Consider the following 13,564-nt stretch of genomic DNA (forward strand, 5'->3'; position numbering starts at 1 on the left):
TCAAGTGGTGAATTTGCCCCATGCTGATGACTTTCTCCATTACTTTAGCTGGGAAGGGTAGAAGCAAGATGGGTCTGCCACATGTTTTGTCAGGAGAGCTTTGACCTATGCATGTTTCCAGTTGCCTGGGAAGGTCATATTTTAGATGGAGGTAATACTGATAGTGGTGAGCTTTGAGCTGATGGGATTCCGCCTAAGTTATAGATATGGTAGGGGCGGGGGTTGGTTAGGGTTGTTGACTGGACTGATTTTGTGATTTTGGTATTCTCCATGGTGAGAGTGGTCCAGTCTGACAGGTGATGGTCCTCTTCAGTGGTGTTAGGTAGTTGGCAATGTGACTTCAGTATGAGGGTGGAAGTTGCTGTATATCTTCAAGATTTTGTAGTGAAATAAGTTGAAGAGGGTTCTGCAGAGTTTCTCTCTGTAATGGAGTGATTGTATTGGTGTCAGTTGTGAGGTTGTGGAAATCTTTGCTGATGGAGAAGAATGTTCTTACAGTTAGTATTGCTTTCTAATCCCAGTGCTAGTGCTGCTTTCTTGGCTTATTGTGTAATGTAGTATACACATGAATGCTTTCTTTTCATGTAATGCATTTTTTAATGTGAAAATTGTTTGATTAGCAGTTCACAATTTGAGTGCACAGCTGGTGTCTCTCACTGCTGTCTTCCAGACCTTCTTTGCCACAGTACCCCATTACAATCCCTTCCCCCATCTAGCCACCCTGATATTCTGGTGTAAACAGAATAGAGTCCATGCTGTTAAAAGGTGGGCTCTGAGAGGTACTGTTCCAAAGGACACAGGGTCCTGGCAAAGATGTGGTTGGGAGGAAAAGGCTTGCATTGACAAAAGAGGTATAGTTGCCTCCGACAGGGTAGGGACAATTATTGGTTTATGAAGGGAACAATCATTGAAGGGGCAGGATTAAAGGCAGAGCATATCTCTAAAGTAAGCACAGCCACATCTGACTTTTTAAATGGGGGGGGTGCCACACCACTAATGTGTCCTTTGACTACAAGATGTCCTATATGTTTGAACCCTGAGCACTGACCCTTAAGAGGCAGTCTGGTACCCAATCTCAATTGCGCTCAATAGCCCGTACTTTGCGGAGATGGAGCACTGTTGTGGCACATTTAAGTTTGGTTGGAGTTCTGAATAATGGTGATATTAGACTAAAGAAACATACATGCACTTGTACTCACCCCACAATCATTAGCTCCATCTCCACACATTCCTACATAGTAACTGAAACACAAAATAACATTTTCAGAATTTTATATTATTACAAGTGTTTATTTACCTAATGATAATGCAGTTAGGTTCAAACAGCTGAAACAATGCTTTTTACTTTGGCTTCTTAATGAATCAGGAGGTGGGTCCAATGTACAAGACCCATTCACAAACCAGGATGTGCTATCTTTACACGAAGTAGTTTGCAAAAGAGTATGCAAGTTGCAAAGCAACCTGTCTATATAGTTTGTATCACAAATTATTATTACCGGGTGGTAGGAAAACAACCTACATAATAAATATGACTTGGGGAGCATACAATGTGTAAACACTTGATAAAAGCTGGAAATGTAGGGATAGTGCCTGCAACAGAGAGGAGACCTGTCTCATTTCATTTGCTTTCCTACACAGAAACATGTATTCTTAATGCACTCATATCCATTTAAGGTGCTGCATGAATTAGAATGTTTCTCATTTCGGAAAGCACTCAGGAGGACCAATGCCTGCTCCCTCCAAGTCTCCTCCATCTGAGGATGTCCAACTTGATTCTCAAGGGGAGCTGACTTATGGGGACAGCTAACCCTTTTCAAATCAAATACCACTCCCTTTGAGGTGTCACAATCTGAATAATGGCTTGCGACCACATTTGTGGTTACAGAGCATTGATATATTCCTTTACAAGTCCCAAATAGGAAGGAGGTGCCCCCTTCGAAGCACCTGGGATCTTCAATTTGTAATGATCTTTCTTCCCCAGACTGAAAGACTTTTCTGATTAAAAACAAGGGGTTTTGTACCATAGAAAACACTTTTCTGCACACCCAGGTCCTGTGATTTTGCCAATTGCAGGTTTTACAACCACACATTTGTTTTGTTCACCAGGAAAGCCCAGAAGCTAAAAATGTGTGGAGTCTTAGGGCCTGATTTAGATCTTGGCAGAAGGGTTACTCCATCACAAAGGTGACATATATCCTGTCTGCCGATTGTAAATCCCATTATATTCTGAGGTATTTAGATTTCAGTGAACGGGATATCCATCACTGTTGTGATGGAGTAACCCATCCACCAAGATCTGAATCAGGTCCTCAGTTGTTGAAATTAAAATTAACATTTGTAAAGTTACAGGAGAGAGAAAATGGCCAGTAAAACTCCCCAAAACGTTTTGTTTTATACTTTATGGCAGCTTCCCTGATATCTGCAGCCATCCATCAGATAACATTTCAATAATCTAGCTCTCGCCCATCTAGCTTCCCATAGAGTTGAGAAGTCTATGAAAATGATCTTGCATTGTTTCTAAGGGCCTAATTTAGATTACCCTAGGTACCTATCTGAAAAACTGGTAGTTAGACCATGCAGAGTCCAGAGCCGAGACTCCTTAACTAGAACCCTCAACCAACCTTTCTCAGGGAGATGTCCTAGAATCTTAAACACCACCCCCTTCTGCCCATTATAAAACACTGATACTTCCACCACATTAGGCTTATAATAAGTTCAATACTTTGCTGACTGGTAAATCAGGGCAAAGTTTTCTCCATGATGTGTTAATTGCGCCTTTGCTCTCTATAAAGCGCTCTGCTGTCCTTGTGGGCCTCATTCTTCACTCTGTACAAAGCTGAAGATATATAAAATAAATAAATACCCTAAACTCAATCTACTGTGGGAAAGCAGCCTCTAAAATGTGTCTAATAAGCATGACTATGTTTTAGACTAAAACCAAGCATGTGCTTATCATGCCTCATTGCAAGTAACCAGAGTCACTGTTCTGCTTTGCATCATCTGCACATCCTGTCCAAGATGGGTGGACCTAACAATCTATACCCTGATCCTTCTCTTAGCTCATACTAGCTCCTCCTCTTGGGGCTGCATTTGCCACGTGACTGAATAGCAGCATACAGCCATGCTCGATTCAGCACACAACAGAGGCATGTCTGTACACAAACATTCTTTTGATGCACACAGTGACAAAGAACTTGGGACAACATTGCTGATGACCATGTCAACCATATTGGGTGATCTCAGCAGTTTCTGTTCTGCCTCCAGCACTCAGAGACCCACAGCAGTGTGTGGGTGCTTACGACTTGGAAGGTGGTGCAACATGAAACAAAGTGGTGCAAACAGCAATAATCCAAACACTGACAAGGGTGCAGTGATAAATGAATCTGTGTTAGCAGCAAGGTGATACCATTATTGTAGCTGAATGTTTGGACTTAATAATCACATTTCTCTCCTCTTTCTTGAATATGTTGCAGAAAGCAAGCGTCCTGATGACCGTGGCATGGAGTGCCACGCTTTTGCAATGCTTTCTGAGAAAGACTGTTTGAGGTCTTCTCCTAGTTAAATATTGGTATTTTAAGTTGTGGATTGTCTTTGCTCCTAAGAAAGTGATGACAGGTCAGGTTTTATGCAAGATATTTGAGAGTTTCCAGAAACACAAGTTTGTGTGTGAGGCATGCTATGATGTAGAGGTCCCAAGGTTCTTTTGAGAGCCACCTAAGAGTAGGCAACACCAGGTCCATTGTTCAAACTTTCTGGGTTCCATTGCCAACCTGGCAGAGTCTAGTAGGGTTGCTTGGAGAAGAGCTAGGTGCAGTGTAGGAATACCCATGAGACAATTTACAACGACCAAGAAATAAAGAGAGATTAGAGAACCAGTTGGACTCAGGTACTGGGTTTAAAGTTCGAGGTGGAATCAGACTCCTCTTGCTATTGTGTTGTTTGCATGTATCTTAAGGCTCTTCCGCAGACCTAATATTACACTACTAGGAAGCTACTGTGCACCTCAGTCCTGAATGTCACCAAACCCTACTATTCCACCTGTGGGAACCTGCATCAGAGGTTTGTGATATAGTGATTTGGTGTGTGCAAAATACATTTCACTTTCTAAACATTTTGTAAAATTGTGCATATTTACTGACACATTTGACATGTGACTACTTCAGGAGAAAATGTTTCTTTGCTCCTACTTCACATTTCCCCAAAACATTTTCTGTTTAAACTAGTATTCCATAAGAGAACATTAGTGATAGTAATGACACTCGTAAAGCCATGAGAGTTTGCTCGTGAAACAAACATTTCACTCTGGCTTAACACGTGCAGATTTGCCAGTGCTCCTCAAGCTGAAACAGAGATTGATATTTAATATTTGGAAACATGCACCAATCTTGCAGAGACCTTGCATCTCTAGCACTTCCTGTTGTCCCAGTACAGTGAACTGAACACATCTGCAATGCAGACGTTGTTCACCAAAGTTTGGATCTTTTTTGTTTCATAATTTGTAAATGATTTCCTTTTAAGCTGTGCTTGTGAGACCTCTTGCCGAACACCAGGGTGCTCAGGTCCTCATCAGAAGATCTAAGCCTACCTGGTCCACTAGGCTGCCTGAGGCCACACATCATGGTTCGCTAGGAAAGTGAGGTCACCCTCCAAGGTCCACTAGGCTGCCTGAGGACACACATCATGGTCCAATAGGATTCTGAGGTCACCCTCCAAGGTCCACTAGGCTGCCTGAGGCCACACTTCATGGTTCGCTGGGAAAGTGAGGTCACCCTCCAAGGTCCACTAGGCTGCCTGAGGCCACACATCATGGTTCGCTAGGAAAGTGAGGTCACCCTCCAAGGTCCACTAGGCTGCCTGAGGACACACTTCATGGTCCAATAGGATTCTGAGGTCACCCTCCAAGGTCCACTAGGCTGCCTGAGGCCACACTTCATGGTTCGCTAGGAAAGTGAGGTCACCCTCCAAGGTCCACTAGGCTGCCTGAGGACACATGTCATGGTCCAATAGGATTCTGAGGTCACCCTTCCTGGTCTACTAGGCTGCCCAAGGTCATTGCCCCTGGTCCATGTGGCATGGCTAAACAGATTATGCCCAGATGAATTAATCAACAAATAGAAGGCACGGGCACCCATTCAAGGTAGGAAGCACAGCGCCACAGCTCTGGTCGGAAGAAAACATGGTGCGTTTCAGAACTCATGGGGATACAAAGTAAGAGACAGAAAATGCATCTGCACCTGTCAGGAGGCCTATAAAGGAGTTCCCAGCAGTGTGCTTTGGATGTTTATCTGGTGGCTAGCTTGTAATGGAGACACTCCAACCACAGCAGTGACTCTCTGGTTGGGAATGACAATCATGCCTGGTGCACTGCTTCACTACGAGGAAAATGCGGATTGGACCATGTGTGGCAGGAGCCCTTGGTGGGACAGGAGCCGTGGCACCTCAATGATGGAGCAAGTGATGGCGCTGGTGTGCAGCACCGACACCCCTGAGTTGTCATGTCCTCACACAGGTGACAGGTGGGAGCAAAGGTCAGCAGATTACAGTTCAAGGTGCGTTCACAGCAGGTGAATGTACTGTCCATGCACTGCAAAGGAAGCACTCTTCATCCAGGCGAATTGACGCACCTAGTAGCCAATCACTAACAGAGTGAAGTACTCCCTCCTCCTGATCCAAAGTGTGGATGACACCAATTTAAGCAAAGGCGGCTCCAGGCAAACTCTTGGCTGAAGGGGGCTGCCCCAAATGGCCGGCTATGAGTTTAGTCTCAAAAGCAGAAAAATGACTAATTACTCACAGAGTTTGACAGCTGGCCTGAAGGAGGCACAATCACACTAAGGGGCTGATTAAAACTACACAGGGTGTGATTAATTTTTCTTTGCGTAATGTCCCGGGTTAAGAGAGTTGCATCATAGTTTGTAAGGACACCGAATCCTGAGTTTATATTTCCACTTTATTAATTAGATTTCGCTGTAACTAGTGCTCAGCCTGGTACCTACCTTTGCAATAAGGACAAAGGCCGTTGACATGGCAGCCAGGGGATTTGCTGAATATTTCATGTAGATAATTAAAAGCTCTGAGTAAGTTGTGAAGGCTTTAAATAACTGGTTGTATTTGAGCTCTTTGTGTCCGGGCAGGCTCGGATTGTGTCAGCATTTTCAGAGTTGGAGAGTTGTATTCTGAGGTTTCTAAGGTGAGCCTGAGGGCCGAATTTCTTCCAAGTGTACATCGACCAGGAGATGTACACTCCATGGACATATGCAGCACTCGTTGCCAGGTTGCTACAAGTGGCCTCAGTAATTACTTTTTTTAGGGGTGAGGGAGCGCTCAAAGGGGAAACTCGCATTGTGCCTGGGGACTGGGAAACACTTCCCCGGAGCTGCCTGTGCCTACACTGGGCTTCTCTGTGCTAAACAAGCATAGGTTTGATTTGAACATAACATTAAACTCTGCAAAAAAGAAACAAAAGCATAACATACTCCAGTTTTTGGAATTCTTCAATCAGGCTGGTTTTCTGTCGTGGGGACATTCTGGCAAAAACAACCCCGTTCAAAAGTAACTGCGAAGACAAAAACAACACAGAAAGCCTCAGAAGAAGGAGGAAAAAAGGGTAAATATGTGACTATTATCAAAAGTAGGCACCAAGAGACCAAGACACATTCTGACTTGATTCCCTGCTGATTGTAATGCTTAATGTGAACTGGAACACGTGACAGCGATTCCAGTGTAATCTATGTGAACTGGTTGCTTATAAGAGAAGTCAGTGTTGAATATGTTAGCTGAATCAACTCAAAGCACTTTCATCCAACACTAGAAAATAAACATAAAGTGATCTGCCCAGGATCACACACTTTAGGGTCGGCGGGTCCAGAACCAGATCTGCTGGTTACACACGCAATGTACAGAGCACCTATGGAAAGGTCAGGGCTAGACCTATTCCTATATTGAGAGCATTTTACCAAGATTTGGTGTTCACAAACACCCTGCAGAGTTGTGCATTAATTAAGAACAAACATTGTCAAAGCCAATAGGTCTCTCTTTAATATGCTCATGCTTGCACGGTTAGCAAACTAAAGCAAGACACAAAGGAACAAAGCAGCAGAGGAGGGAACAGAGGCCTATGGGCCTGACTTAGGTTTTGGCGGACAGGTTATTCCATCACAAATGTGACGGTTCACGATCTCTGTACTCTATCATGGGATCTTAATATGGCAGATCGGATATTCCTCACGTTTGTGACGCAGTAACTTCCTCCCCAAATTCTAAATCAGGCCCCTATTTTGTAAAGAAAGTCCTCATGCATGTGAGTGCAAGGCCTCAAGTACATGCACACTCTACATTCACACAGCCAAGAGCATCATGTGGGGATAAATATTGCCTAGACTGAGCCAAGAAGTGATTGACAAATCCTCAACCCAATGGCCAAATAAGGCTGACAGCGGAAATCCAATTGCTGAAAGGGGTTGACCTAAAGCCCCTCATATGTATAATGTTCTTAAGACTCAGAACTAAAAAGGGTTGTCCTGTACATGCCCCATGTATCACCATCACCATTAGCCAGTACAATACCTGTCAGTCACGTGTTGACAAGTCTTTAGATGGGGATAAGAAATACAAATACAAACTCACACTCTCTGCATATAGCCGTGGTTCATTAACAAATGCATCAGCTATTAGTGTTTAGTTAGCAAGACAGTGGGCTAAGAGCTCAGGAAGGTCCTGTATACCTCCATCACTGTGGATTCCTTCCCAGGGATCTGGAAACACGCTGAAGTGAGGTCCCTCCTGAAAAAAGCCTCTGCCGACCCAGCCTAATTAAAGAACTACCAGCCCATCTCTCTGCTTTCCTATACCACAAAAGTACTAAAAAATGCGATAAACCAAGAACTCACCCAGCACCTAGAAGACTACAACCTCCTGGACTCCTCCCAATCTGGTTTTCAAGCTAACCACAGCACTGTGAAAGCCCTGATTGCAGCCACAGATGACATCAGAGCCCTCCTGGAGCGTGGGAAAACAGCAGTCCTCATCCTCCTGGACCAGTCCACCACGTTTGATACTGTGTCCCACCACATCCTGATCAACAGACTTCACCACATTTGGATTCAATGAAACACCCTCAAATAGATCAACTTGTCCCTCACCGGCAGAACTCAAAGGATCAGTTTTCCACCATTCACCTCAGGGCCCAGAAGATCTGTGGAGTTCCCAGGGATCGTCCTTCAGCCCTACCCCTTCCAACATTTACATGACCCCCCTTACGGTTAGATCATATGGACTCAACATCATCTACTATGCTGATGACACACAACTCGTCCTCTTACTGTCTGAAGATCCCTCCACCATAAAAGCTAACTTCAGGAAATGCCAGATGAACGTAGCGGATTGGATGAAGGACAACTCTCTGAAACTCAACATCAAAAAAAAGAAAGTCCTCATCTTTAGGAACAACACCTCACCATTGACTGTAACATAGTGGCCAGCAGCGCTCGGCACCCCCCTCAGCCCAACATACCACTCCGCAACCTTGGCATCATCCTGGATAGCAAGCTATCCATGAAGAAACAAGTTGATGCAGTTTAATCCGCTGCTTCGCAAGATCTTCAGGTGGCACCCAGCAGACACCAAAAGGACCGTCACACAGGCTCTCATCACCAGCAGAGTGGACTACGGAAACACGTTCCTCATAGGAATCACATCACGCCTCCTGAAGAGACTATAGACAATACACAACTCAGTGGCAAGACTCATATTTGACTTCCCCAGATCGACCCACATCACACCCAATCCCAAAAAACTACACTGGCTCACGATTCAGAAAACATGCCAGTTCAAGATGCTGACCCATGCCTACAAGGCCCTACACTTGAATAACCAGCATAGATCAATATTCACCTGACTTTCCACCAACCGACCAGACACCTATGATCAGATTCGCTCTCTCCCAGACGCCCCATGGAGCCGTCGAGCCAACAGCAGAGGATGCACCTTCTGGCATGAGGCAGCAAAGGCTTGGAACAACTTCCCCTTGCATCTCAGGACCGCACCACTCCAGCGATTTAGAAGAGAACCAAAGGTGATCATTCCTCAAAGCTACAGCATACACCTCCAGTGCCTCAAGACCCCTTGGGTTATTTGTCACACTCTATAAATATTTTATTGATCGATTGTTTGATTGATAGTTTAATGGGAGGAATCATTGGATGACTGAGTATACAGGGCAACAGTGCTCTACGAATAAAGTGTTCATTTAGACCACTGTGGATAAGTAAATCTCATACAAATATAAATCTTTCATTTTGAAAAGTAGATGCATAACCACAGGATTATATGATGTATAATAACATCTAATAGAATATTATCAAGTTTATCATCCCCATATTGAAACCCTGGAGGCAATTGGCTAAAATATATTAGTATTATGATAATACGTTGGTATGCCTATTCAGGTTGTAGCCTTTAGTACTATTGATACCAGGACTATGGCTCTGGGGTTGGCTTAAAGCCCAAACTATATTCTGGACTCATACGTCCACAGGTCAGCAGATGTATAATGGTGCACAGTAAGGTGTCTCGATTACAGCCGACTGCACATATAGAGTCACACTTTTACATAATCCTGTACTAAAGGTGAAATCCCCTCGAGGCCTCTCACCCTGTATCCTGTGTTTCATGCACACAAGACTGAAATGACCCAGTTCTAATCCTAAACCAGCATCAACCCCCAGAATCTCCTCTCCTATACTGAATGACCATTAACATACTAAAGAAACTTTAGGGGTCATTTAAACCCTTGCAAACAGTACACCAAGAATAAGGACTGATCAGCCTGTTAAGTGATCACTGCCCGCCTTAGGGGAATCTCTGTGCTTTGAAGGGAGCTGCTGCCAACACTAGTGCCGCACTGCAAGTCTTCCTGCTGTGCCACCCTACGCCAATTTGAAAGGGCAGTAATGCACTGTACTTATGAAATATGGTGAATTCCTGTCCTGTCCCCCTGCGCTGGTGCACAATTTGCTGCCTGGCACCAACGCAGACACCCTTGCACCATGCTTCAAAGGTGTTTGCGATGCATGCAGGAATATTTGTGTGCAGGAACAGGTACCTTTTATCACAAAACTAATCCCAAGAAGCACTTTTCTCTGTCTAAATGTGCTGTGGAATGCAGCACACATGGAACGAGGCACAAAAAGGAGAAATACAAATAGTTCTCCTCGTTGCATCTCCCCTAAGGAGGTGTACGTTTTTTCTGCTTCCCCAGGTTTATGTGATTTACTAAATCTAGGGCAGTATAAAATCCATGGGTGTTATGTGAGAAAACCCACCACAATGCCCACGGAACGCCTCCCTGGTGCAGAGTAAGGCAACACAGGACCTTAAAAGCCTCGCAAAGTGGCTTTCCATGGCCTCATAGATGTGGTTGGGAGGCTTGCACCACCAGAGGGTCGAAAAAAGTGACCCTCTGGAGGTGCAAGACTCATAAATATGTTGCTAGGTATTTACTATTTTCCCTCACATTCCCTCTGAAGGTGTGTAGTCCCATCTGCCAGTATGTACAGATCTTTGCCACCTCTTCTAATGCTTGTTACCCCAAGGAATGTACACTGTGCAGCAGAGCAACCACAGGTCAGTTTTGCTTTCACTTGCATCTTCAGGGTGTCCAGCTGGATCTGAGGGATGCTGACCCTCTGGTGCCACAAATTTGTTACTCCCAGGGCTTCTTCCATAGGTCATTATTGGCTCAATTCATGATAACACCAGGGCCTGCCAGCTATCCTTCGTAACTTCCATCCATAGCAGCCCTCTGGGCACCTCCACAACGCGTTGAGGACACAGAACATGGACTTCGAAAATGAGGACCAGTGATGGCTCAGTGGATTCTGGCCCTCCGGCTGCACTGTCTCCATAGAGGCAAAATATAATCAAATGTAAATGTACTTTTGAATAACAAACCTGAATGATATTGTCTTCATTACTAAATCATAGTACGTTTCCAAGTCAGGTGCATGTTTTCTCATTTTAAAAATGCAGACTTTACAAAGATTACTGCATGCCTCAGTCCAAAAATTATTCTAAACCAAAGACACATCAGTGTACTTTGCTATATGTGTCACTTACCCTTGGGAGCATGCTGGGGAAATGCTGCACGATGACCTGATAGGACCTCCCGCTCATGGCAAAATAGAATTCATTTGCTGCAGGGTTAGGGGCAGGTTTTTCATCCATCTTAAGCACTATGTCCTGTTAACAAGGCAAGAGGTACTTTCAGATGTATGAAGACAAACTACTTATACATTTTGTCTAAATAAATAAGGATACTTTCAGAACAAAATGAAAGCACAAAACAAGAAACAATATGTTGTTTTCCTTGCCTCTTTGTAGGACATGTTTAGACCTTTCTCACTACCCAGCTGATAATGACCTTCACTCAGGCCTTAAACAATCAAGAAAGGGTTCTCTCTTCTCACTCATCACTTCTTTCACTCTCCCAGGTGCTTGTATGGGAAGGGCAAATGCTCCACTCACTCACCGTTGTGATAAAAACAGCTGCACTTGCGTCAATGCGATGAAATCGTGGGGGCACATTTACAAGCCCCTTGTGCAGCCGGTGCATCACTATGTTGTCACGGTGGCGCAAAGTGGGGACCCACAGCTTGGAGATCTTGTAAAGCTACTGCGCAGCTTTTCATGACCTTGTAGACATGGTGTAAGACAACGTGTGCCTGCAAAGGGCAGGAGCAATGAGGTGATATATCTTTATTTCCCCTCATATTATCCTCTTTCTATGCATGTCTGCAGCCCACAGAGAAAGAGGAAAAAGAAGGTGCCCCTTTCTGCACAAAAACAATCCTGCAACAATGCACACACCCTTGCACCATGGTACAACTGTGCCCGCATGGGTGCTAGGCAGCAAATTACGCTCAAGCGCAAGGGGAAAGGACAATAATGCACAAATCTCGTAAATACGATGCATTTCTGCATTCCAAATAGGAGTTACTGCAGAGCAGAAAAAATACTCGTGGCACTGCCCTATGCCAATGTCTTGTAAATATGCCCCTTGGTTGTAAAGCTTGTATCATACAGAGGGCCGGGCACGCAAAATCAATTCTGCATCTCAATCTGTCTAAATAGCAATTGTTAAGATTTATGGATGGACTCCATGTGGTAAATTACTGGATGTTTCCCAAGTGGAAGAAATGACCTTGAAAACTTCTCAACTAGAGAAACTTGCCTATTTCTTTCTGAGGGGCAGAATTAGGGTTACTCCCTGAGTGAAAGGAAACTAAGGCCAAATCAACTACTATTAGAAATGCCATCACAAGCCATAAGAAGAAGTTACCAAAATGATAATTGCAATAATGTCATGACGTTTCCGGGATCCCTGACGGCGGCGTTTAAGACATCCTTCCCCCCCCCCCCCCCCCCCCACCGTTGACACTAGACCCTACCCTCCATCCCCACACACATACACGCAAACACACACACACAGCATGCAGGGAAATCAGCTCTTGCTTGCAGGGTCCTTTTGGCACTGGGAAATGTTAGGGTACATGGGCTTGTTTTTTAAAGTAAGCGGCTACAAAACCAGGTCGAGGGCAGGTTACATTGTACTCTGGGCTTTGAAACAGGAGCTGGGGGTTACATTTGGAAGTGGTAGAAAGGAAGAGGTTGCCCTTAAGGAAAACATGTTTCCATTGCAGAGAAACAAAACAAAGTTTTAAAGTGCAAATGCAGTTATGGAGCACGTTTGTGCGCCCATCACAGTCAGAAAGTTTATTAATTGTTAAATGAAGCCATAAAACGAAGGTTAAGCAGCCATTAAAATTCTAATGCCTCAAAGAATTCGGGAAAATGCAAGAGAAAATATACAATTAAAAGTCTTACTTTACGCACAGACCATTTTTCGGCAAAAGGATACAAGAATACGTGCATGTCCATCAAATATTTAGTTAATGTAAAATTTGAAAAACCCAGCAAATTACCGGTTTCTCTTGAATCATACACTTTCTCCCCCCACACACGTTTGTTGTACTGAACTGAGGCTAAACAATACTTCTGCCCTCATACAATGCCTTGTGCTCAAGTGCACATCTTTTTGGCTTGAAATTGCAGGAAGATTTAAGAGGAGAACCCACATATATTTTTCCCAGCAGGTCTTGCAGAACCTGGAAAAGTCTTCTCTTGGGCTGAACTGTAACTTGATCAGGAACAGGAGAGACCTCGGAGCAGGAACCCCTCTCTGCTTCCAGTGCTGTCAGACCTTTCCAGCTAGTAAGAGGGCTCTAGTGGCACAAGTGGGCTTTCTCAAAATACATGTTCTGTATTTTACAGTGAATTTCTTCTAGTCATGCCCTGGACCTCAGCTCCAAATAGAGCATCAGTTTACACGTTTGCTTCAAAAGTACTCATGGCATGGCTAAGGGAAGTCCCTGCATCTTATTTCCAAGGATCTAGATATTTTATTTCCATCTGAGGAGTCTACGTTTCCCGGCTGACAGCCTAAATATTCAGAGACAGTGAGTAAGTGCAATTGAGCGCCTACAGATGGGATCTGGCTTGAAAACGT

The 13,564-nt window shown here is 44.3% G+C and overlaps 1 protein-coding gene across 2 annotated transcripts in view; it reads right to left on the reverse strand.

Annotated features, from left to right (window-relative positions):
- Positions 1 to 13,564, reverse strand: part of LOC138265206 (probable cation-transporting ATPase 13A4) — a 329,838-nt gene that overhangs the window by 76,228 nt on the left and 240,046 nt on the right. For both annotated transcript variants that reach the window (XM_069212758.1, XM_069212759.1), the window contains 3 exons: positions 11,116 to 11,238; positions 6,477 to 6,556; positions 1,200 to 1,242 (listed from right to left, as the gene is read on the reverse strand). In XM_069212758.1, coding sequence (XP_069068859.1) covers positions 1,200 to 1,242; positions 6,477 to 6,556; positions 11,116 to 11,238 — 246 coding nt within the window. The remainder of the gene's footprint in view (positions 1 to 1,199; positions 1,243 to 6,476; positions 6,557 to 11,115; positions 11,239 to 13,564) is intronic.

The sequence above is a fragment of the Pleurodeles waltl genome, chromosome 11 (genome assembly GCF_031143425.1).
Source record: "Pleurodeles waltl isolate 20211129_DDA chromosome 11, aPleWal1.hap1.20221129, whole genome shotgun sequence".
NCBI classification, from domain to species: Eukaryota; Metazoa; Chordata; class Amphibia; order Caudata; family Salamandridae; genus Pleurodeles; species Pleurodeles waltl.